Source organism: Erythrolamprus reginae, chromosome Z (assembly GCF_031021105.1).
Source record: "Erythrolamprus reginae isolate rEryReg1 chromosome Z, rEryReg1.hap1, whole genome shotgun sequence".
Classification (NCBI taxonomy): Eukaryota; Metazoa; Chordata; class Lepidosauria; order Squamata; family Dipsadidae; genus Erythrolamprus; species Erythrolamprus reginae.
In genome coordinates, this window is record NC_091963.1 from 119,006,629 (window position 1) to 119,032,764 (window position 26,136).

The 26,136-nt window shown below is 41.6% G+C and overlaps 2 protein-coding genes across 3 annotated transcripts in view; one reads left to right on the plus strand and one right to left on the minus strand.

Annotated features, from left to right (window-relative positions):
• Positions 1–26,136, minus strand: part of RUVBL2 (RuvB like AAA ATPase 2) — a 615,067-nt gene that overhangs the window by 136,920 nt on the left and 452,011 nt on the right. The window lies entirely within an intron of this gene.
• On the plus strand, positions 1,297–24,401 carry SPIB (Spi-B transcription factor). Of its 2 annotated transcripts, none has more exons than XM_070729762.1 (6): positions 1,297–1,413; positions 7,147–7,174; positions 8,641–8,728; positions 15,833–16,041; positions 18,629–18,776; positions 21,498–24,401. In XM_070729762.1, the coding sequence occupies exons 1-6, from the start codon at positions 1,391–1,393 to the stop codon at positions 21,794–21,796; spliced, it is 795 nt and encodes a 264-aa protein (XP_070585863.1). In that variant the 5' UTR covers positions 1,297–1,390; the 3' UTR covers positions 21,797–24,401. The 2 variants fall into 2 exon arrangements, with proteins under 2 accessions (XP_070585863.1, XP_070585864.1); XM_070729763.1 differs by lacking the exon at positions 1,297–1,413 and adding an exon at positions 1,717–1,787.

Here is a 26,136-nt window from a genome sequence, read left to right on the forward strand (position 1 = left end):
AGTTGAAATATGATGGAGGTGAAGTTGGATTCCTCTAATCTTATATTACTTTTGGTAGCTGCTAGGAACATAATGTTTTTGACAAGAAAGAGACTTACCTGAAAAAATCCTGCTCTGATCAGAAGTTAGATTTTGTTCAGAAACAATACAAGAGCAAATCATGGCAGCAGTCCAAGGTTCTACAAAATGGACAGAAATGGACAAAAAGCAGCACCTTTTTGTTCCTTTTCATATTTTTTTTATATTGGAAGTCCTCAGTGCTCAAATCAGCAAAGCTTATATTTTGGGTGTGAATATTGTGTCTTTGATAAGTTCCGTATATAATATTTGATCTGCTGAACTAAAAACTGGGAGGCTCTTGAGTTCTAGCCTCCCTTAAGTCCCTTAAATAATGACTGAATCATTTGGGGCCAATCATTCTCTTTCAGCTCAACACACCTCACAAGCTTTTTGTCATGGGCAAATTAGAGGGTGGGAGCATTTACACAGTGCCTTGAGATATGTAAAACAAAGCTGGGATATAAAACTAATGATAGAAATAATAAATATATCAATGGTGGAGTGCAATGTGGCAATTATATTTAAATGCATCTCTATGTTTTTTGTTTTGATTTACTTTTCCAATGGTCTAATTCAATCCTTTACCTTGCAAAGCTGACAATTCAAGGTCTATGTAATGAAATAAACTGTGAATCTGCTAATGCTATAATTCTGGTACTACAAGTGTTTAATTTTTAAAGTGCTAGGGGGTACTCTCTTTTTTGGCAGCCTTTCTTTATAAAGACAATTAATCAAATTTGGCTCTTGAATATTTATTTATTTATTTTTATTAGATTATCACCATCCCACCCCTCGAAACTTTTCAAAACTTCGTGCCCTATTGGGGGGGGGGAGAATTTCTGAACTGGAGTGTGTGTGAATGTAGTCTCATTTCTCCTAACCTTCATCTATTTGTGTGCATTTTTTTCTTTTCCCCAAACCATTTACAATGATTACAAAAGTTTAGCAAGTCTAATAAAAGTATTTTGAATTACTTAGCATGGCTAGAACGAGAAGCTCCCACCGGCTCAGGCATCTCCCTCCCCGGACCTGTGTACATTAATTGAAGTGGTGTGAGATCCACGATGCAATTCCCACAACTACCCCCCTCCCAATACTCCGCGCTGTAGGAGTTTATTGCGCAAGGAGCGCCGTAGGGCAGCCCCACCTATTTGGGGGAATTTTGTCTGAGGTCACTCCCCTTTTGACTCGCGAATCACAAGGCTATATAAATGGCCCCCTGCCTGCGAAATTGCTGGCGGCACTATTGGAGAAGGCTAGTCGGTAGCACTTGAAAAAGCCTCGGCGGGCTAGCGGACTGGCACTCGCTTCCCGTCGTCGCCCCTCCAGGATGCTAGATTTGGATTACGCGCAGTGAGTGTGAGGGGAACTGGGCCGGGTGCGAGCGGAGGGATAGAGGGCAGAAGCGGACCCTGGCGGGAGCCGTGGATTTGATATGTTAGTTTGCTCAAAGAAGCGTAGCGTAGTGGCATTTCAACCCGGCAGAGCGGATCCTCGTGTCTGGGGTCCGCGCGTAAGAACGGACAGTGGCGCTTTCCTGAATCGCGCATCTTTCTTACCGGCCGGAGAAACGTGCTAGTTTTCCGCTTGACCGGCTCTGGCGCCTGCCAGCCCTTTTCGGTGGACCTGCGCCGAGGTGCTAGAAATGGGCGTCTGTAGAACTCCGAGGGTTCTGCCCCGCAACGCTTGCGAAACACCCTGGGAAAGACAGATGCCCATCGGCAGAGGTAGCCAACTTGTGGTTTATAAGTCACATCAATCCCCAACATCCCTTTTTGGGACTCCCGGAACTCCCTTTGGATCTGTGTCGCTGGAAAGAACGTTATACAGATTGAAATTAAAATATGGGACTTTAAAAGAAGCCTATTGTACAGTTAGTAACTTCACCAAAGCCTTATAACCCTTAGTCTCCAATATAAAGGGTGACCCTCAGCCACATAAAGTTTGTCCACTAGTGTTGGGGGCAAAAACTCAAAATTGGGAAGCTGTTTTCTTGCTAGAAAACAAAATGTATGCATGCATGCATGTTAAAATTGAGGGAGCAACATGTGTTTAATATATTATAAAACAATGTCAAAAGTCATAAATGAAATTAAAGAGCTAGTTAAAATCTAATTATTGGCAATTATGTGGCAGATCTGATTTAAGTTATTACACTCAACCCCATTTTTACATAAAATGTTATCTCAGCACTGTCCATCGTTTTCTTTCTCTTTTCACAACAACCCTGTAAAGAAGGACATGCTGAGAAAGTGATTTGCCCATAGATTACTTGTTCAGCCCTATGGTTGACCTAAGATTAGAATTTAGGCAGATCCTTCTTGATTTTAGCTCTAGAAAAAGAAAAGATCTAAACATGATTGTAACTGTTTAGTAGTTAGATGGGAAACTGCTTGCAAACCAAGAGCTATACTGGGATGTAAAAAATCACAAGAAATCCCAGGGAAATCACTCCCAAATCGCCATCTTCATATAATCAACAGGAGTAGCTTTCATTTTTAGACATTTTTGTTTTGTCCTTCATTTCTTTATGTACTTGGCTCTCAATACTAATTCCTCTTACCAGTAATTAAAGGCCACTGCAATTTAGCGTCCCATCTCCCTTCAGTGTATGCCAAATACCCTAAGTGGATTTTTTTTTGACTTTGCCTTTTTATGCCTGTCTTATTTGTATAGGAATATCTAGGCTGCTATTTCTCCCATTGCAGCCCTTTAGAAAATTTACTCATACAATTGTTTTGCAAAAAATGTCTAACAGTTTTAAGTTTAGAGATAACTTCATGCTGTGCCAGCTATTTTCCAAATTAGCAGCCCAGCTGCAATCTTTTACTCTGTATCTGATCAGAAGTTCTGTATGCCCCATCCCTTTCTCCCTCTCACTTTTCTTCCTTTCCTGTTGTCTGTTATGCAAATATTGTGGCTAGTGAAGGTTTGGAAAATTAGATTTGAATATTTCCCCAGCACAAGAGTGTAACAATGAGACAATGCGCAGTTCCTTTGCCTAGTAGTTCTACTCAAAAAAAGCTGAGCTTTGCCCATTTCTACCGAGAACTGGGCCATTTTGTTGAATCTTGGGCTGCTGCCATGATTCTTTTAACATTAATATTAATTATGATCTTTTGTTGCCTAGAACCATGTGTGACATTAGCCTACTTGAAGCCATCCTGGGGAAATTTGGTTTTGTAGTGTACAACACATTTTAAAAATAATAGTAATAATAAAATTGCTTCAGCAGGAAAGCTGACTAGTTACCCCTCCTCAATTCATGGCCGTATAATCACAGCCAGGGTAAGTGGAGGAATTAATAACAGTCCTCTCTCAACATCCCAAATTGGATGTCTGCGATAGCTAACCAGCTCTAGTGAATGGTGAGATAGCTTCTGCCACTACCTTCCCTACAGTAAGTGTGCAATGTAGAGCAAAGATTGTTGTATTGCACAACAACTGGAAGCCCGCTCCCCACACATTCCTTATCTACAATGAAGCCTTCCCCAACTAGAAGATTAAAAGCAAAGCCAGCATAACTGAATGTGGTTGGGGTTGCTGCAGTAAAACATCTAAAGGAGCAACTTAGGGGAAACTTGGTTTTTCTTTCTCCTACATCTCTCCTTAATGGAAAAAGCTGCTTCCTGTTTGAAGGTACTACTACCGTAGGTGATTTATGTTCAGCCTTAGGACTCACCCTTTCTCTTTTATTTTTCTATAGTATCAGGGGCAGAACCATAATGTCATAGTAAGTGAATGGGTCATGCTATTTTGGTAGGAGCCATCATCCCCCCTCCCCCTCCTCACTTTCAGTCATTTTAACTCCAATTTCCATTATTTCTAGCTAGCATTGTAGTAGTATGTAACAATGCTTTGCTATGCCAATGTATTTATCATATTGTATTTCTATCATTGGTACAATGCAGAAATGGCTACACATCCTTCCTTATGTGTGCCTGCTATAACTCCTAATGAATTATTACTCACCCAGATTCAAACAAGGCATCTTATTCCCGAGATAGGGAACAATATCTCTTGATTCCTCCCGTAGGGCTTTTGGGACCACAACCAAATTCACCCTCAGCTCTGGAAGGGTTATCAGCCTTTCTCTCTCTCAGGCCTCCCAGATGTGTTTGTCAGAAAAGGTTGCAGGGCAGAGCTCATTTTGGAAACCATTACAATCTTTTATATCTCATTTTAGTTGTTAAATTTGTTTGCTGCCCATTCCGCTGTGGGGCTCTTTAAGATGGCTTGCAACAACCCCAGCATCTAAACTATAGCATCCCCACCCTAACTGTGAATTATGAAACCTAAAGTTAAATCAATCTGAAGGACCCTTAATTTTAGGAAAATTGATTCAAAGATTAGGTTACATGGCTAAAGAGGGAGTTAAATGGTAATTAATTTCAGTTGGTAAGGACACTCTGTCTAGTGATTAGAGTACACTGAGGTTTGAATAGAAGAGGTTATATTGTTTGCAATAAACTAAAGTGATGGAGAAAGGGGAGAAAAATAGATTCTCTGAACAATTGCCTTCCAATTATATTCTGAATTAAAATTCTTTAAGTTTATGCTGTAAAGTGTTCAGTTTTGTTCCCACTGGAGGACATGTATGTGGAATCTGTATATGTATACTGTATCTTACTTTCATTACCTGCCTAGATCAGTGTTTCCCAGCCTTGGCAACTTGAAGATATCTGGACTTCAACTCCCAGAATTCCCCAGCCAGGAATTCTGGGAGTTGAAGTCCAGATATCTTCAAGTTGCCAAGGTTGGGAAACACTGGCCTAGATAAACATCATCAGTGGTAGTGAATATGGCATTTGCTTTCTGGTTATATAAAGCAGTGATTTTCAACCTTTTTTGAGCTGCGGCACATTTTTTACATATACAAAATCATGGGGCACATTGAGCAGAGGGGGAGAGTGGGGGGGCTAAAAAAAGTTTGGACAAAAAAATTCTCACTCTCTCTCTCTTCCTCCCTTTCACTCTATTTCTCTTCCTCTTTCTCTTCCTTCCTTCCTTCCTCTCAATCTCCATCCCTCTTTCTTTCTCTCTTCCTTCCTCTCTTTTTTGCTCTTTCTATCTCTCCCTCCTTCCCTGCCTCTCTTTCTCTCTCTCTTTCTCTCTCTCTCTCTCTTTCTCTCTCTCTCTCTCTTGCTTTCTTTCTCTCTCTCTCTTGCTGAGCTTCCTGGCACACCTGACCATGTCTCGCGGCACACTAGTGTGCCACGGCACACTGGTTGAAAAACACTGATATAAAGTAATTTGTGAGTTCTTTGATATTGGTATTATTTTCTGCTTACTTGTTCGTTAATCCTTTCTTATTTGGATATTGGTTGCTGCAGAGGATCTGTCCTAAACTCCCTCTCCCCTTAGCTTTTTTACAGCGTCCTCTATTTTGAAGTGGTTAAATATGTGTCTCTCTGTATAATTATATCATTTAGGTTTTGTTCCCGTTGATTAACATTAGACTAATAATCAAGCAGAAAATAATACCCTAGTCAAAGAACAACCAAGGAGAAATCCGCAACTCCCACCAATAGTAGCAAGGCAAGTAATTGTCAGGAAACAGACACCATGCTCACTTGCACTAATGGCTAACAGAGTCTCAGCCAATCTCACTGTACACAGGTTTGCACTGAAAATAAAAGTTTGAATTAGTCAAGTAATGAAGCATTTGCAAGCGAATAGCCAATAGAGTGTATTTTCACTTGAACCGAATGTTGCTATAAGTACGTACAGTGTTCCCTCGATTTTCGCGGGGGATGTGTTCCGAGACTGCCCGCGAAAGTCAAATTTCCGCAAAGTAGAGATGCAGAACTAAATACACAATTTTTGGTTATGAACAGTATCACAAGCCATCCCCTAAATTACCATTTCCCATTCCCTTAACAACCATTTACTCACCATTATTACTGGTACTCACCATTGAATAAGTCACTTAGTGATTCTGATATTTATAAACATAATTATTTATTAACAATAATTATTTTTTGTTATTTATTTGCAAAAATTATTAGTTTGGCGATGGTGTATGATGTCATCGGGTGGGAAAAACCTGGTATAGAAAAAAACCCGCAAAGTATTTTTTCATTAATATTTTTTGAAAAACCGTGGTATAGGCTATTCGCGAAGTTCGAACCCGTGAAAATCGAGGGAACGCTGTATATATAAAACACATAACTTTTTTTTCATTAGGGAACCTTACCAGACATTACTCCTTGTTATGGTGAAATAATGTACTGTATATCTGAAATAGTATTGTCATGACTTTCCTTACTATCCAATGTAGTTTCTGTTTGATGTGCTCCAAGCTTTCTCTTGACCATCCATGTAGGCAACAGGTGAAAACCAAAGACAACCCTGTTGGTTTTAATCATCAGGATGTTGTGGCAACAATGAAAGGCAGCCAGGGCTGAGTGTTTGGTGGTACACAAAACAGTGAGAAGAGACAGCATAAATCACAATCCCTATTTTAGCGACACTATATATTACTAAGGAAAGACTCCTAGGCTAATTATAGGACTGTCATACAGTATATTTGTCTATTCAATTAATAATAATAATAATAATAATAATAATAATAATAATAATAATAATAATAATAATTTATTAGATTTGTATGCTGCCCCTCTCCGAGAACTTGGAGAATTGTAATCTCCTATCAATGTGTATAAAATTGCAGTTTCAAAATTAATCCCCTGCAGCTGAAATAGGGATAATGAAAGTTGTTAGATAGATTTATAAAATATTCTCCTAGCCAAATAAATCTTAACTGATTAATTTCCACTTTTAGTTGATTGAACAAGCTTGCTTCTGAATAAGCATGGCTATGTTTAGATTTGTGTGATCTGTGGAGGAAAACCTTATGTTATCTACCCAAACTACAACTAAGCATAATATACAGCAGGAAGTTCCTGTCAGTCTGTGCCTACGTTTTCAGTGCTGGCTGTTTTAATGTTAATGTTCTTGGTAATATCATGGGAACACACGTTGAGAGAAATGAGCTTAGTACAGTATACCTGTATACCTGCTTACCAATTTTCTTAGTACAGTAACCTGCATACCTGCTTACCAATTTTCTTTCTCTCTTGACAGGCCTGAGGGAGCCCAATATGGCTATATGGTAAGCGTGCCATTTTAAATTCTTCAATTCTGAATATTGTTGAGAAATGTGAGACCTCTGACCTAATTTTAGGAGGTTTAAATCTCTGGTCAGGCAGGATTCGTTGTATTTTTTTTTCTGCTAACCTATTGGAAAGGGAGAAAGAGGTTGCCAGAGACAGAAAATAAAATGGTATTTTCACTTGTCAGGGAGAGTGGGAATGGCAAGTACAAGAAGAAAAAGAGTCAGATTAGATTCACACATCATACTAAAACCGTGGTTGCTTAAACATGGCTTCCTCAACCCAGAGTTGTGGGTGGGAAACTTTCCATAAAGGTCATGCATTAGTGCAGTGTTTTTCAACCAGTGTGCCGGGGGAAAAACATGGTCAGGTGTGCCGTGAAGCTCAGAGAGAGAAAGAAAACAAGATAAAGAGAGAGAGAGAAAACAAGCAAGAGAAAGAAAGAAAGAGAGAAAGAGAGAAAGAGAACAAGAGAGAAAGAAAGCAGGAGAGAGAGCAAGAGAGAGAGAGAAAGAGAGAGAAAGAAAGAAAGAGAGAGAGAAAGAGAGGGAGGGAAGGTGGGAGAGAGAAAGACATAGAGGGAAGTAGGGAGGGAGAGAGAAAGAGAGCAAAAAAGAGGAAAGAAGGAAGAGAGAAAGAGGGATGGAGAGAGAGAGAGAGAAAAAAAAGAGGGAGAGAAAGAGGGAGAGAGAAATACTGTAGAGCGAAAGGGAGGAAGAGAGAATTTTTTTGTCCAAACTTTTTTTAGCACCCCCCCCTCAATGTGCCCCATGGTTTTGTAAATGTAAAAAATGTGCCGCGGCTCAAAAAAGGTTGAAAATCACTGCATTAGTGCACCAGCATGCCTACCGTCCCTGTTCTAATGTTCCCTCTTATCAGTACCAATCTTATATGTTATATTAATGTTATATCTATGTATATTACCAATACATACTGTACTTGACAAAACAAATTAAAAACAACAACAGCAGGAGTATTTACAAGGGAGAAGAGCTTTTTAAAAAAGCCAAAATGACAACCAATTGCATTATAGCTATCATCTTGAATTCTCCCTCTCCCTGTCCCTCCTCCCCCTCTCTCTCACACACACCAATGGCCAAAGAATAGCCTAAAGAAATTGGCTTTTAAGAGAGGGCCTCAATAAAAACCAGTTATATCAACTGAGGACATGTCTGTTATGATGTTATCACACAACGGCATTCCGTCTATTGACATGATGGCAACGGATACAAATATGTCATATGGCTTATGTGATGACATTATCATGCACATCTCTCACCCCCTCCACATATGTGTAATGGGATGTTGGCAGAAGTCATGACTGCAGAGTTCATGGTGGGGAAAATATCAGTCTTGAAGCAAGGATTGAATGGATTGACAAGGCAGGGTCTTTTGCCTTCCTAATGCATCTTGGGAAACGTTTCAGGAGTTTATCTTATACTGACAACCTCACTATGTTTCTCAGTTCCCCAGTGGATTTATCAGTGATTTGGACTGTTATAAGCAAGAACCCACCTTTGCACCCTGCCTTGGAGATCCGGAGAGCTCCCCAGGTAAGATTAGTGGTTCAGTATTTTACAGTGCAACACAGAATTGTAAAGAAAGCCAATATGTTAAAAGCCTTGATAGAGGAGAACCCCCATCATTTTAAAAAGAAGAAAAAGAAACATAGAAACATAGAAGACTGATGGCAGAAAAAGACCTCATGAAACATTTAGTCTGCCCTTATACTATTTTTTGTATTTTATCTTAGGATGGATATATGTTTATCCCAGGCATGTTTAAATTCAGTGGATTTACTAACCACGTCTGCTGGAAGTTTGTTCCAAGGATCTACTACTCTTTCAGTAAAATAATATTTTCTCATGTTGCTTTTGACCTTTACCCCAACTAACTTCAGATTGTGTCCCCTTGTTCTTGTGTTCACTTTCCTATTAAAAACACTTCCCTCCTGAACCTTACTTAACCCTTTGACATATTTAAATGTTTCGATCATGTCCCCCCTTTTCCTTCTGTCCTCCAGACTATACAGATTGAGTTCATTAAGTCTTTCCTGATACGTTTTATGCTTAAGGCCTTCCACCATTCTTGTAGCCCGTCTTTGGACCCGTTCAATTTTGTCAATATCTTTTTGTAGGTGAGGTCTCCAGAACTGAACACAGTGTTCCAAATGTGGTCTCACCAGTGCTCTATATAGCGGGATCATAATCTTCCTCTTCCTGCTTGTTATACCTCTAACTATGCAGCCAAGCATCCTACTTGCTTTTCCTACCGCCCAACTACACTGCTCACCCATTTTGAGACTGTCAGAAATCACTACCCCTAAATCCTTTTCTTCTGAAGGTTTTGCTAACACAGAACTGCCAATACAATACTCAGATTGAGGATTCCTTTTCCCCAAGTGCATTATTTTACATTTGGAAACATTAAACTGCAGTTTCCATTGCAAAATTTGAAATAAGCTGCCATAAAAACCAACCATAAGCATCTCAGTTATCCTCACAAATAAATATGGCTTATCACTCTCTGACTTGCTGATTTATATAGGATACTTTTGCCCAGCTTTGAAAAGCTCCAAAAGCAATTCTTTATCACTCATTTTTCTCTTTCACAGCTGCTGATCTTTGTTCTCCTTTCTTCCTCCCTTCTGCTCTGCTCTCTTACGCAATTTAGATTTAGTCATGTAACTAACCGCCACCTGACTTCTGGGACATTTCTGCATGGTTGACATTCATGGGAATCTGCCAAAATATATGCAATCTCATATTTGGGCGTTTGCTAGTTTCACGAAGGTGTGAAGCGCCTAGGCCAGTGATGGCGAACTTATGGCATGGGTGCCACAGGTGGCACACGGAGCCATATCTGCTGGCACATGAGCTGTTGCCCTAGCTCAGCTCCAACATGCATGTGTGTGCCGGCCAGCTGATTTTTGGCTTGCACAGAGGCTCTGGAAGGGGTTTTTTTTGGCTTCCAGAGAGCCTCTGGAGGGATGGGGGAAGGTGTTTTTACCCTCCTCCAGCTCCAGGGAAGCCTTTGGTACCTGGGGAGGGCGAAACACAAGTCTACTGGGCCTACCAGAAGTTGGGAAACAGGCCATTTCCGGCCTCCAGAGGGCCTCTGAGAGGTGGGGGAAGCTGTTTTCACACTCCCCAACCATTGAATTATGGGTGTGGGCACTCACGCATGCACGATAGCACAGGCCCATGCTCTTTTGGCACCCGAGGAAAAAAAGGTTCACCATTACTGGCGTAGGCATTGTGAGAAATCAGTCTTATGGTAGCCTCTTGTCATAAGTAGTACTCAGGACCTGAACGACTTGCTAAATACTGGGCCTGTAAATTTGTGATTTGTTTTTTGAGAGCTATACTTAGAAGCCCCATTTTATCCCTACAACAACACCCCTGTGAAGTAGAATGAACTGAAAGGGAATGGCTGATTCACGTTTCAGTAGTGAACTCCCCAGTCAAGTGGATATTTACCTGGGTCTCGCTGTTCAAATTCAACACTTTAACCATTGCTTGGCATTGCCAATTTGGTGTAGTGGTGAAGAAGCTGGCCTAGGAACTTGGAGACTAAGTTCCAGGTCTCCCTTCGGCATAAATGGGTGGCATTGAGGTTGTGGAAACACAGGAGGCAGGAGTAGCTGGTATATTCTCTGTATACCAAATCTAGCAATCTAATATTAATGTAACTACAGTATTACTACTCCTCAATAACAACGGAACTATTGTTAATCTCAGGGCAAGGGAGCACTTAGACGACCTTATTTGCATTGTGGACTGAGTAAGTAGTGGCCATTTCTGTATTGTTGCTGAAAAAACAGCATGATAATATTACACATTGACACGAGGATTCAATGTCAACTGAAAACTGCCTTTACATATCTTGATTGAGGCTACTGAGTGGCTGAACAAATGACTATTTTGCTGAGTTCACCCAGCAGGCATAGCCTTGTGGAAGCAACGATAGACAATCTTCCAGGACCAGAGCAGGAAGCTGCTTTCAGTTTAACATAAAAGTCCAAAATATTTGGTCTTCCCATTTTACTGAAAGGCTGCTTTTATCCTCATTGGCTGCAGTCGTTGCAACTGTTGGGAGGGCTCTTTCCCATCTTTATTAGAATGGGGAAATAACTCTTCTTTCTTCAATAGGTAATACATGTACTTCCTTGCTGGCAAATGTGAATTGTAAAAGTGGATATTCATTCTGTGAATATGTACTGCATGTAATAGGTCAATGTGCTAGCAAATAATGTTTCTGATGAATGACATCTTCCTTACTGTTTCTACTTTGCCGTTCTTTTAGCAGGTTCAACAAAACCACACTTCTTATGTAGCTTGAAAGATGTTAAGTGCATGAGCTTATTTTAAACACGCACCATATTTTCCATTGGAAGTTATAATCAATAACAAACAACACAAGAATTATATTAGCAGAAAGTCAAAGGGAAATCAAGTATTGAAATTTGTCTGATAGAAGAGTTTCAAAGTCCCAGGTAGAATTTGCAACAAAACATTGTACTGAAAAATATTCTTATTTGATGTCCTACCGAATCAGCCAGAAAGCCTCTTTTGAAATGCTTTGTATGCATTTCCACCTATTACAACTATTATTTCAGGTATACTGTGCCCACTGAAGATGTTCAGTGCTTATCAGTTGAAGGAAGGAATTACCCCTTTAGTGTATCTATGTATGTGCATATATATGTGTTTGTGTGTCCACACACACACATATGCTTCTGTGCCCCTTGCCTCAATATCTAAAGATACTACTTGTTTGAAAATATATGCTACTAGTTAGTCTGATTAGAGATTCATACTTTGAAAACTGATTTTGCTATGATATATAAGAGTTGAGCATGTTCTTCATTTTGCTGTATGAAACAGATTTTTAAAAACCCACCTTGTGAGCTGTTCAGTAACCCCAAAGAGAAACATCTTTCGGCTGTGGCGAGGGGGTCATTTGCCCAGGTTCGCCTGGTGCACCAGTTGCGGACCTATTTGGACCGGGAGTCACTGCTCACAGTCACTCATGCCCTCATCACCTCGAGGCTCAACTACTGTAACGCTCTCTACATGGGGCTACCTTTGAAAAGTGTTCGGAAACTTCAGATCGTGCAGAATGCAGCTGCGAGAGCAGTCATGGGCTTTCCCAAAAATGCCCATATAACACCAACACTCCGCAGTCTGCATTGGTTGCCGATCAGTTTCCGGTCACAATTCAAAGTGTTGGTTATGACCTATAAAGCCCTCCATGGCACCGGACCAGATTATCCCAGGGACCGCCTTCTGCTGCATGAATCCCAGCGACCAGTTAGGTCCCACAGAGTGGGCCTTCTCCGGGTCCCGTCAACTAAACAATGTCGTTTGGCGGGGCCCAGGGGAAGAGCCTTCTCTGTGGCAGCCCCGGCCCTATGGAACCAACTCCCCCTGGAGATTAGAATTGCCCCCACCCTCGTCACCTTTCGTAAGCTCCTTAAAACCCACCTCTGCCGTCAGGCATGGGGGAACTGAGATACTCTTTCCCCCTAGGCCTTTACAATTTATGCATGGTATGTTTGTTTGTAGGTATGATTGGTTTTAAAATAAGTTTTTTTTTAGTTGTTTTAGTATTGGATTTACATGCCAGGGCGGCATACAAATCCAATAAATAAATAAATTACTGCCTTAGCAGATTTTGCTCCCTGGCGGGAAGAAGCAAGACTGCAAGTATGCATGGTATTCCTAGGCAAATTCATGGTGGCAGATGTTTGCACAGACCCTACTTTACAGCCGCCCAGCACACAGTGAGCTCTTTGTAGTCAGCTCTGAGCATCATCCACCCCTTGCACCTGAGCAAACCAAATGGGTAGAATGGTAAACTAGGGATGCAGCTTTTTTACTGCTGTTTTTTTGGGACTTACTACTTGCATTGTTTGGAAAGAGCCTTCTCTTCTCTTAGTCCTCTGTGGAAAGTAAGTCAAGACAAAGATGTGATATTCCTTTGTGTTTCTTTATTAATTCAAGGTTAGAAACATAGAAACATAGAAGATTGACGGCAGAAAAAGACCTCATGGTCCATCTAGTCTGCCCTTATACTATTTCCTGTATTTTATCTTAGGATGGATCTATGTTTATCCCAGGCATGTTTAAATTCAGTTACTGTGGATTTACCAACCACGTCTGCTGGAAATTTGTTCCAAGCATCTACTTCTCTTACAGTAAAATAATATTTTCTCATGTTGCTTTTGATCTTTCCCCCAACTCACCTCATATTGTGCCCCCTTGTTCTTGGGTTCACTTTCCTATTAAAAACACTTCCCTCCTGAACCTTATTTAACCCTTTAACCTATTTAAATGCTTCAATCATGTCCCCCCCCCTTTCCCTTCTGTCCTCCATAGAAACATAGAAGACTGATGGCAGAAAAAGACCTCATGGTCCATCTAGTCTGCCCTTATACTATTTCCTGTATTTTATCTTAGGATGGATCTATGTTTATCCCAGGCATGTTTAAATTCAGTTACTGTGGATTTACCAACCATGTCTGCTGGAAGTTTGTTCCAAGCATCTACTTCTCTTACAGTAAAATAATATTTTCTCATGTTGCTTTTGATCTTTTCCCCAACTCACCTCATATTGTGCCCCCTTGTTCTTGAGTTCACTTTCCTATTAAAAACACTTCCCTCCTGAACCTTATTTAACCCTTTAACCTATTTAAATGCTTCAATCATGTCCCCCCTTTTCCCTTCTGTTCTCCATAGAAACATAGAAACATAGAAGACTGATGGCAGAAAAAGACCTCATGGTCCATCTAGTCTGCCCTTATTCTGTTTCCTGTATTTTATCTTAGGACGGATATATGTTTATTCCAGGCATGTTTAAATTCAGTTGCTGTGGATTTATCAACCACGTCTGCTGGAAGTTTGTTAGGTTTGTCTCCATTTTGCTCCAGGAATTAATGGCAATGCATACAGAGCTATTGATTTCCCTTTTCTCCCTAAAGCTTCTAGAATAGTCAGAGACAATGACTGCCTTCATATCATTTAGTAGTTCTCAAGTGGAGAGTAGACTTGCTGTCTTTCTTTTTCTCTTCTGCCTGTTTTCAGATCATTTGTAAGTAGCTGATAATGAACAGACCGGCTATTGCAGATAGTCCTTGACTTATGCTTGATTCTCCTAATGACCACAGTAAAAATGGCCATAACAGCAGGTCTGGTTACATTTAGTGACTACATATATATTGGTTTTGGTATGCTGTCCTATGTCACCTGGTTTAGAAACATAGAAATATAGAAGATTGACAGCAGAAAAAGACCTCATGGTACATCTAGTCTGCCCTTATACTATTTCCTGTATTTTATCTTACGATGGATATATGTTTATCCCAGGCATGTTTAAATTCAGTTCCTGTGGATTTACCAACCACGTCTGCTGGAAATTTGTTCCAAGCATCTACTACTCTTTCAGTAAAATAATATTTTCTCATGTTGCTTCTGATCTTTCCCCCAATTAACCTCAGATTGTGCCCCCTTGTTCTTGTGTTCACTTTCATATATAATACAAAAACAAACATATATAATAAAAAAACAAATAAATAATTAAATGCTGAACAGAAGCTAAACTTTGTTAAATGGGAACTCTGCTCAACCTGAACTAAGTATCCATAGAAAGAACCTCTTCTAAAAGCATGAAAGGCTGGATCCAGTGATTATTCCAGTATATGGTGGAAATAAAGTGGTAATATCCACTCCTTTTCATTATACTTCATCTTCCTCTCTGGCTGGTAGATCTTGAAATGCAGGGTCAAAACACTTACTAACTTGAAGTTTGTGCTCATCACCTCGAGGCTTGACTACTGTAATGCTCTCTACATGGGGCTACCTTTTAAAAGTGTTCGGAAACTTCAGATTGTGCAGAATGCAGCTGCGAGAGCAATCATGGGCTTCCCTAAATATGCCCATGTCACACCAACACTCCGCAGTCTGCATTGATTGCCGATCAGTTTCCGGTCACAATTCAAAGTGTTGGTTAGGACCTATAAAGCCCTTCATGGCACCGGGCCAGATTATCTCAGGGACCTCCTTCTGCCCCACGAATCCCAGCGACCAGTTTGGTCCCACAGAGTGGGCCTTCTCCGGGTCCCTTTAAACAAAACAATGTCGTTTGGCGGGGCCCAGGGGAAGAGCCTTCTCTGTGGCGGTCCCGGCCCTCTGGAACCAACTTCCCCCAGAGATTAGAACAGCCCCCACCCTCCTTGCCTTTCGTAAGCTCCTCAAAACCCACCTCTGCCGCCAGGCATGGGGGAACTAAGATATTCTTTCCCCCCTAGGCTTCTGCAATTTATGCATGATATGTTTGTTTGTATGATTGGTTTTATAACAAGGGTTTTTAGCTGTTTTAGTATTGGATTTTTACATTCTGTTTTTATCACTGTTGTTAGCCGCCCCGAGTCCACGGAGAGGGGCGGCATACAAATCCAATAAATAAGTAAGTAAGTAAGTAAGTAAGTAAGTAAGTAAGTAAGTAAGTAAGTAAGTAAGTAAGTAAGTAAGTAAGTAAATAAGTAAGTAAGTAAGTAAACAAACAAACAAATTTTGGATGACTTTTTTCATTGGATGCTCTTGAGCTTCTCTAGGTCTCTTGGATCCCTCCTTTTGACCTAGGATCTTGCCTTTCAGAGTCTTGTATGAACTGGCTAGAGATGCAAGAACCTGGATACGAACCCTTCGAGATAGGAAACCTGGCTCAGCTGCAGAATGTCCAAGTGTCCTACCCACCTGGTACTTACCCCCAGGCGCAACTTTCTCTGGAACCAATCTACAACCACGAGGGAATGATGCCTGCCCAGAATTCAACTATGGTATTCAAGGATGAATACAACACTGAGGTAATGGGTGGAAACTTGGGGTCTAGGAAGGGAGAAGGAACTTGGGCCCCTTAGATCTTCCTGGGAAGACTATGATCCTCCCCTATAGGACTATTTCCAGATACGTAGCCAGCATGGCTTTTGATAATGACTTATGACCACAGTAGGACCTAAATTTCAATTGCTAACTAAAGCAGCTGATCAATGAGTCACACTTTATTTACAATTTTTTTTCTACAATTTTGCTACACTCCGCGCTGTAGGAGTTTGCTCACTATCATTGTTAAGATAATCATGCCGTCATTTAGTGAATCCAACTTCCCCAACTTTGCTGGAGAGAAGCTGGCAGGTAAATTGAGATCGTGCAACTCCAGGATGCTGCAACTGTCATAAATACATGACAGCTACTAAGCACCTCAATTTTGATCACTTGATCGTGGGGAAGCTACAATGGTCATCAATGTGAGAGCTGGTCATAAGTCATTTTTTTCAGTGCCATTGTAACATTGAGGGTCTCTAAACAAATACAGTGGTACCTCTACCTAAGAACGCCTCTACTTAAGAACTTTTCTAGATAAGAGCCGGGTGTTCAAGATTTTTTTTGCCTCTTCTTAAGAACCATTTTCTACTTAAGAACCTGAGCCCAGAAAAATTTCCCAGGAAATTTGAGAGCGGAGAGAAGGCCCGGCCAGTTTCCTGCCATTCCCCCTTTAATCCCGGCCATCTCGGGCTTTTCTGGGCTGCCAGAGGAGCCTTTCAGTGGCACTTAAGGAGGCTTTGGCAGTCCAGAGCGAACTAAGCATTTTCCTTTCTCTGGGTGCTTGGAGGGGCCAGCACTCAGAGAAAAGAAACACTCCCTTCGCTCTAGGCAGTGACTGTCCTCCTTCTCTTCTTCTTCCTCCTCCTGCTCCCACCCAAATTCCAAGCTTTTATTTCTTTCCTAATGGGTTTGCACGCATTACAGCGATCCCTCGATTATCGCGAGGTTTCCGTTCCAAGACCCCTCGCGATAATCGATTTTTCGTGATGTAGGGTTGCGGAAGTAATAACACCATCTGCGCATGCACGCCCTTTTTTCCATGGCTGCGCATGCGCAGATGGTGGAGTTTGCGTGGGCGGCGGGGAAGACCCAGGGAAGGTTCCTTCGGCCGCCCAGCAGCTGATCTGCTCGGTAGCGCAGCAGCAGCGAGCAGACGAAGATCGGGGTTTCCCCGCCGCCCACGCAAAGGGGAAACCCCGATTCGGCTCCTCGCTGCTACCGCGCTGCCGAGCAGATCAGCTGCTGGGCGGCCGCAGCAGCAGCGAGCAGACAAAGATCGGGGTTTCCCCGCCGCCCACGCAAAGGGGAAACCCCGATTCGGCTCCTCGCTGCTACTGCGCTGCCGAGCAGATCAGCTGCTGGGTGGCCGAAGGAACCTTCCCTGGGTCTTCCTCGCTGATGCCCCCACTCGCCCACCGCCCGCCGCCCGCCAGCAAGATGGGGAGAGATAGAGAAAGAGAGAGAAGGAAAGAAAGAGATGAGAGAGGGAGGAAGAGAGTGTGAGAGAGGAAGAAGCAAGATAGAGAAAGAGAGAGAGAAAGAAAGATGAGAAAGGAAGGAAGAGAGTGACGTCATCGGGTGGGAAAAATCGCGATATAGCGTTTCGCGAAGAACGAGATCGCGAAAATCGAGGGATCACTGTATTTGCTTTTACATTGATTCCTATGGGAAAAATTGTTTCTACTTACAAACTTTTCTACTTAAGAACCTGGTCATGGAACGAATTAAGTTCTTAAGGAGAAGTACCACTGTGGTTGTAAATTGAAGACTAGCTGTACCGGTTGGTTATGCAAGGGAGATGAAATCCCTAACCCTTGAGTTTTCAGTTAAGAAAATGGGGTCAGTTTATAAAAGAATATTGTTGGAATTTACCTGTTCTAGATTGGGGAATGAAGTAGGAGCATTATTTACATTGTGATCTGTATTTTGCAGTTTTCCCTTTGTCAGTCATTAGTCAAATAGACTATGGGAAGGAACTACATTTTTAATAAACCAGAACGGCCTTCAGAGATTGACATCTCAACACCACTGCCCTCATCAAATTGAAGGACTTTCACTATTTTCTCTCCTGACATTTCATTTCACTTCGTCATCTTACTTCATTTCACTGATGGATTGATTTGATATCATTCATATTTGAGGCGGGGTATAAATGATATAAGATAAATATATATATAGGAGATAAAGCTTTCTGCATGGCGTGATCTTTGGACTTTAGAAAGCTGTAAGGAAATGTGCTCAACAAAATATGGCAGTATATTCTAATTTAAGATTGAACCAGCCTAAAAAGAAGTATTTTTGGCAGTGCACATGATTTTAGAGATTATCTTTTGGGCAGGAAGTGTGAGAAAAATAACCTATTTCCTCCAAAAGTATTTTTCTGCCCTGCTATGTGACATTAAGAGGTTCAGGTTATAAATCTATCTTTCACATAAGAGGAATAGACCAACTGGAGAGCCCTTTAACTTTTGTAATAATCTATTGTAATTCAGTTTGATTATTACTCTTGAGACTGGGAGCTGTTATTTAAGTGTTTCATTCCATTAAATTGTCGTTTGATCTCTACAGATCTATCTGCCATATGAACAGTATTCTGCTCCAAGGGAAATATGTAGCCCATTGTCAGAAGAGGGAGAGTTTCACAAGGATGGCCGGAATCTGGAAGTATCTTCTGAGAGTGATTTGGATGATACTCACTTGTATAGGTTTGATCCTGGTGAGTGGAGAGTAAGAATCTATTAGAATTTGAAGCAATCCAACCAGCACACAAGTAAACAATTCAGCAGGATTCATTTATGTAAGAAACCTCTTTATATACAATACCATACAGCAGAAGCCAGAACCAGAACTCAGAATCCAGATGTACAGAATCAATAATCAAAGAAGCAATATTTATTTATTTATTCATTCATTCACTCACTCATTTATTCATTCATTCATTCATTCATTCATTCATTCATTCATTCATTCATACATACATACATTTGATTTTTTTAATGCCTTAATTAATGCGGCTTACAACATGTTAGCAATAGCACTTGTTAACAGAGCCAGCATATTGCCCCCAAAATCCGGGTCCTCATTTTACCCACCTCAGAAAGATGGAAGGCTGAGTCAACCTTGAGCCGGTGATGAGATTTGAACTGCGAACCTGCAGATCTAGCAGTCAGCTTTAGTGGCCTGCACTGCCTCTACCCACTGTGGCACCTCGGCTCATATATAATATATAATATAACACAGAGGCACTCATATATACAGATCAGTGAACCTAAGCCATGCCTAGTCTCCAAACCACCAGGGTCACCAAAGAGTCCCTATTGGCTGACCTATTATCATGTCTATCTCAATTAATGAACTCTCAGGTACTGAGAAATCCTAAGTAGATAAAGCCTCTGAAGATGATAGAGGGCCCACAGTATTGATGTGCAAGCTAATAAAGTATGTTGCAAGCACAAACAATCACTAAAAAGTCAATCCACAACAGATAATTTAGACATTTGATCCCCAGATACATGTGTTATCTACAGACTGACATTTGGTAGGTGTCTTAGATTGCACTTCTTTCTTTCCTAACACATAGGGTCCATAGTGCTCGCTAAATTTCAGAAAGTATACTAGAAAGTGTGCCTATATTGAGAAATTGAAAAGCATTTCAGGCACATACTGGAGCATGCGAAGAAAGTGGCATGTCTACCATTAACAGGAATTGAGTTTGGTGTCTATTCAGTAAATATTCAGTCATCCAGGTCATGGTTGTCCCCAAAGTGCTTTTTCAAAAAGCAACTGGACTTTCTTATTCCTTGATGAGAAACAAAACATCTTCAAGGAAAAACAAAGGCCCGTTGCCTTTTGAAAAAGCACCTTTCAGACAAATATGACCTGGTTGTGTGAAAATCTCCAAGCTCATTTCATCTTAATTGTAGACATGCTGTTTTCTTAGCAGTGCTCCTGTGGGACAATTGAGCTTGGTTTATCTTTTAATCTTTGGCAACTGTCTCATTTAGTGACTGTTTGCTGTTGAGATGGTGATAAAAAAAGTAATCTTATGACCAGTCCTTGCATTTATGACTGTCATAAATCCCTAAAGCAAAGAGATTGTAAGTATAATCCCAGTTTCACTTAGCAAATCACTTTGCTTTCTGACTGAGTTGACAATTCCAATTATGGTTGCTAAATAAGGACTTCCTTTACCAGGATATGATATTAATAACCTGTAAGTTCAACCCATCTCAAGGATGTTGGTTATGATTTCACAAAATATCTTTATTAATTCTTGTTTTTCCTGTCTTAGATGTACATATATGTAGGGATTCCTTTCTTAACACTCTCACCCAACCCCAACCCAACCTTAGAATCAGTTCTATGTTCGTTCTGAAACAGGTGGCTCTCCTTGTTATGATGGTAGAGTTAATAGTGAGGATTCTTTAGCCATCATTATTATATTATTATGCTATGGAGCGAGCATGATGTCACAGGTGCTATTTGGGAAAATTAAGTTCCATATTAATATTATGCAAATAGTTTTTTATTCATGAAAGAAAGCCTATAAAACAAGCTAAAGTTGCTTTGCATTATTTGAGTGGAAGAAAGCCGGTGATATGATGCTGGGACACTTTCTATTTCCAATTCCCATTTTCTGAACAAATGATGACAGTTAAGAGCAGTGTTCATCTGGATAACAAAACAAGCATCAGTGTGAATCTCCATTGCTTGAGAGAATTCTCTTAGAAATGAATGGTGAAATGTCAGGATTGTGATCTTTCCCCATCCTCCACAAGAAGCCCCCTTCCCATGGTGTCCCAACTCTTGGGGTTAATCCAGAAAGAGATTTTACAGTGGCACCTCTACTTACTTATGAACTTTTCTACATAAGAACTGGGTGATTTTTTGCCTCTTCTTAAGAACCATTTTCCACTTAAAAACCCAAGCCTCCGAAACTGTAACAGGAAAGGGCAGGGAGAAGCCTCCGTGGAGCATCTAGGTATCTCCTAGGAGGAAACAGGGCCGGAAAAGGCGGGGAGAAGCCTCCGTGGGGCCTCTATAGGAATCTCCTGGGAGGAAACAGGGCCTTCACCCTCCCTGTGGTTTCCCCAATTGTGCACATTATTTGCTTTTACATTGATTCCTATGGGAAAAATTGCTGCTTCTTACAAACTTTGCTACTTAAGAATCTGGTCATGGAACGAATTAAGTTTGTAAGTAGAGGTACCACTGTACTTTAATTTGCCATCAGAGATTCATGCAGGCAAATATTAAATTTATCTCAGAGATGTTTAGTCCCACGTGACATGCTGGAAAGCCCAAGAGAGGCTGCAGTCATCATCTAGTTCCTTTCCTCCTTGGTGGGGAGTCCCTTCCCCTGAAGAGCAGATGGCGGGTGAATGGTTGGGGGCATCTGACACATCTGTCCATCCCAAACTTTTGATCTCTTCTTCAGGCTCTCGCCGGAAACTCCGCCTCTACCAATTTTTGCTGGAGCTCCTTGAAGGTGGCGACATGAAAGAATGTGTGTGGTGGGTACAGCGCGATGCAGGCATCTTTCAGTTCTCCTCAAAGCACAAGGAGCTTCTGGCACACCGCTGGGGCCAGCAGAAAGGCAACCGCAAGAAAATGACCTACCAAAAAATGGCCCGAGCTCTGCGCAACTATGGCAAAACAGGCGAGATCCGCAAAGTGAAGAAGAAGCTCACGTACCAGTTTGGTATCTCGCTGCTGAGCCCATCCCCTTCTTCCTAAAGCCCTCGGCACCCCTGGGCCAGAATAGCCTCCAATGAAATGCTTTCGTTGTTGGCTTTCTTGAGAACTCTTATTTGGGCATTTGCCATCACGGCTGTATTACAGAACCTGCCAGATGCTTTGCACTAAGCAAGAAGGGTGGATATGAAGGCAATGAGGGCCTTTATTAGGTGGAGGTGGGGGTGGGTTGTGCACTTTAAGGGAAGGTTTATGCACCGGGGCTTGGGAAGTTTACTTTTTGGGATGAGAAGATGAAGTTCAGCTAAAATACACAAGGCTGGGATTCCTGGATAGATCTTTCCTGGATGGTTTGAGAACTAGAGCTCCTATCAAATCTTTTGGGGACCCTTGGTGGAATGAAAAAGAGATGAGACAGCAATAGAGCTGCTAAATTATTTTTGAGTATGGCCTTAATGGATTTATTGCCCCTTCCTAAGATATTTGTTGTGTCTCCCTAGAATTGCAAAGGGCTTGATCCAAAGCTTTCCTTATTTTCTTGCCATTACATGCCTTACTGTTTCATCAACCTGAATGGCCTTTGGAGCAAGTAGGAAAATTGTGTTGAGCATTGTTCTGGAACTCTTTCCAATCTCTTAATAACTACTCCAATCATATGATTAGGAAGTAAGAGTGGACAAATCAGACACTGTCTCAGTTGCTGCTCAGATTCAACCCATTTTTTATTTTTTATTTTTTTGGCCAGCTTCCTTCCTCATACCAAATTTGGTTCTGTTCAGTTTTCAGAGAATAATCTGGAGAGACAATTGGTTAGAGTCCTTTAAAACACCTAGACCATTTCTTAAAGTAATTTCTTCCAAATATTCTGTTGGAAAGAATTAAGAAACCAGCAATTGGTAAGGAGAGTGCTGGTCTGAAAAAGTACTCCTCTCTTATACTTAGAGCCAACAAATACTCTGGAAGCAAACTAGAGGCAGATATGCAATTTGGGATTTATATGAATTCTCTGGAGGGATATAATCCCAGGGGTGGGCTCTAGCCAGAATGCTAAATTGGGCTTGCCGCCGTGGCTTGTGAGTGCTTGCGGGACCAGCGCTATTTTTCTTCTGCACCTATGGAGATAGCAAAATTGCGCACGGAACCGCAGTTGTGCCCGTGTTTCGGCACGCGCGGAAGCAAAAAAACCTAACCGAAACATGGGCGCACTTGCGGCTCCGTGCGCGATTTTGCTATCTCTACAGGCACAGAAGCAAAATCGTGCTGGCCCCACAAGCACGCATGAGCTGCAGCGACGAACCCAATTTAGTGTTCCGGATAGCAGCCCAACCCTGTATGATCCTCTATGGAAGTTTTACACAAGGATTGGAGCAGTTTGAAAACGACTTCAAATTTTTATATTTTTGCAATGTTGATGGTGTTGGAGGACTCAGCTAATTACGTAATTTCCCATTCATCCCTGGTGTAAGTAGTCCTGGGCTTAGGACAACAGTTAGATCCGGAGTTGCTATTGTTAAATAAAGCGGTTTCTATTCTTCAGCCACGGCCATGTGGGTTGTTGAGCAAGAACCTCATGTGACCACAACTTCTGGCTTCCTGCCAGCTTCATTACTGAATTTATTTGTAAGTAGTCGGTAGAGAACTTTGGAAATCATGATCACATGACTGAGGATACTGTGATGGCTGGAGCTCCGAGAACCCGCTCTAAGTTGTTCAGTGCTGTCCCAAGTTTCAATGTTCTGTGAATCAGTGGTCATAACCCAAACAACATTTGAATATTGACTTTGATAACTTTGTATCCCCCCCTTTTATTTCTTTCACTTTCTTCTTTCAGTAAAAATAAAAATCATAATTTATGGGTTGCCAGTTTTCCCCTCTGTACTGGAAATACAGTAAAGGGATATTTGTTGCTTGGAGGAAGTTATTTCTTTCTGAGTGTTGAAGTCCATGCACCTTAAAATAGCCAAGGTTGAAAATTATTGCTCTAGGGCAGCAAATTTTGGATCAGGGCAGCTATCTTTATTTCTGGTTCCTTTATTGGTAGAAGCAATCACTTACAGATAGCTGGAAAATGAAAACAGCAGAAATGTGGAAATGGGCCTGAATTAGCATCATTTGAGCATCATGGGGGGAAGGAAGCAGATTGTTCATGTTGGTGAGACTTTCTACTGGTCTCTCCCCTTAGGAGCCAAGACAGATTCACCTCTTTTGATAAGTCATCTTTTGTTTAGCCACAGTTTGCTGTTTTAACTAGAACTGGTTGTGTAACCAAATCACTGTGGTTTGTTGAGTTACAGCTAGTCATGTTGTGCAACCCCAGTTTTGTGGGCTGGCCTTTTGTAACTGGAGGAAACACAAGATGAGGCCCATAGGGCTTGGATCTACCAACACTCAGGATAAACATGAGGGAGCTTTCAGGAGGGCGGTATATTGTAGATCTACAAATAATTGAGTATTGATGGGGTGTGACAGTAATGGATTGGGGTGGGGGGAATTCAAACCTCTGGCCCAGGACTTGAGTGTGTAATATTTTCAAATGTTTATTTAATACTACAGAGTGAGAAGTTTTTGTTTAAAATCTGATTATTTTTCAAATGGATATCTTTTGTACATATTTTGGAAATTGCAAATAAATGTTTACAAGAACAGTGAATTTAGTTACCGCTGAATTGTTTTATAGTCATTCAAACATTGGGAGGAACGATACTGGTGGGTGAAGCGCTTTGCACTTTGAAGTAGCCTTTCTCCATATCACCTTATCTCAGCCAGACAAGGAAGAGCATGAATGAATGGTCAGACTGGGGCATCTGGGTATATGAGGAGGGGGAAAAAACTAATCAGGGTGGTGGCAGGAATAATGTAATTTCTAGTTTATGCGCATCACAGTGCATTAAAAGGGGTTAGAACAAAACAGGACATTTGGCATATATTTATTTATTTGTTTGCTTGTTTGTTTGTTTGTATTTCATTTTTTAAAAAAAATTTGAAAAAAGTTTTATTGGAAATATATACATTTTAAAAAGATGACACAAAATGTTTAAAATCTGTTTCATGCTTCTTTACATTTATTTTGTATTGTACATTGTCTTAAATCCAGCAAATATCTTAAACAAACAAAAATAGAGAACAAATAAAGAGAAAATAGAAACTATAACACACGCCCCCTGCTGTCTATCTTGACAGCTATTTCTCGTATCTTAAATATTATTTTACAACGCTCGATACCATCGATTTCATTCGGCTTTATGAAAAGCCTTTTTACTTTGTATGTATATTTTTATATTTAGTTTCAACAATAGCCATTTTACATTTTTATAGTTATTTAACATAATTGTTTATTTGGGTTTCTATGCTACCCGTCTCCGTAGACTCAGGGCAGCTTACAAAACAGGGATAAATACAAAATGCGACATGTAAAAAACCCAAACATAAAATCTAATACTAAAACCCCCAAGATGATTAAAACCAGGCATCAACATTCATCCTATCACATTCATACATTCATGTCATCAACCAGAGGAGAATGTCAGCACTCAACGGCCCCAGGCCTGCCGGCAAAAGTGAGTCTTTAAAACCTTAGGAAAGGCCAGGAGGGTGGGGATGGTGTGAATCTCCAGAGGAAATTAATTCCAATGGGGTGGAGCTGCCACGGAGGAGGCTCTTCCCTAAAGTGACCAGATTATAATTTAGCTAAAGCGGGACACCATTGTGTGGGTGGGGGACGATGACGATGACGGACGACTGTGTGTGTGTGTGTGTATATGTGTGTGTGTGTGTAAATATACCTTTAGGACAGCGTCCGCAGGCAGGGGTGTGGTTCCTCCTAGCCTGGACGGTGCACGGCCGCTTGCTGAGGAGGGTGGTGGCTTCAGCGATACCCACAAAGAGGCCCAGGTGGGTGAGGGGCATCTTTTGGGGGGTGGGCTCAGGGCTTTATTGCAGGAGGGGGAGGCGCCTCTCACAGGAAGACCATCACCATCCCCTTCTTGCTCCCGCGGGTGGAAGTGGATCAGGATCCTGTGGAGCATGCTGGCGGCGCAGCTCCAAGACCTGCCCACCCGCCTCAGCGCTGCCACAAAGAAGAGGCTGCTTGCCCGCCTGTCTCGGCCAGCCAGGAACTCGTGGAAGCGCGCACTGTGCGTCCACCAGGAACTCAGGAAAGCCCACTATGCCCACTGCCCAGACCAATGAGTCACCCATACAGAGTGCCAGCTCACCCTTCAATGATGCCGCCATTCACTCCTCTGGCTTTCCCAGGATGGTGGCGGCAGCACTGAGGCAGGCGGGCAGGTCTTCGGGCAGCTGTGCTGCTGGCACGCTCAGCTCCTGAGGGGCATCTTCTTTGAGGAGGCGGGAGGATGAACAGGAAGGACAGGCGGGTGAGG

Coding starts and splice junctions, on each gene's coding strand:
- SPIB (XM_070729762.1), top strand. CDS start 1,391: ATGCTAGATTTGGATTACGCGCA. Junction 7,175..8,640: donor GAGCCCAATATGGCTATATG/GTAAGCGTGCCA, acceptor TATGTTTCTCAG/TTCCCCAGTGGATTTATCAG. Junction 18,777..21,497: donor CTTGTATAGGTTTGATCCTG/GTGAGTGGAGAG, acceptor TCTCTTCTTCAG/GCTCTCGCCGGAAACTCCGC.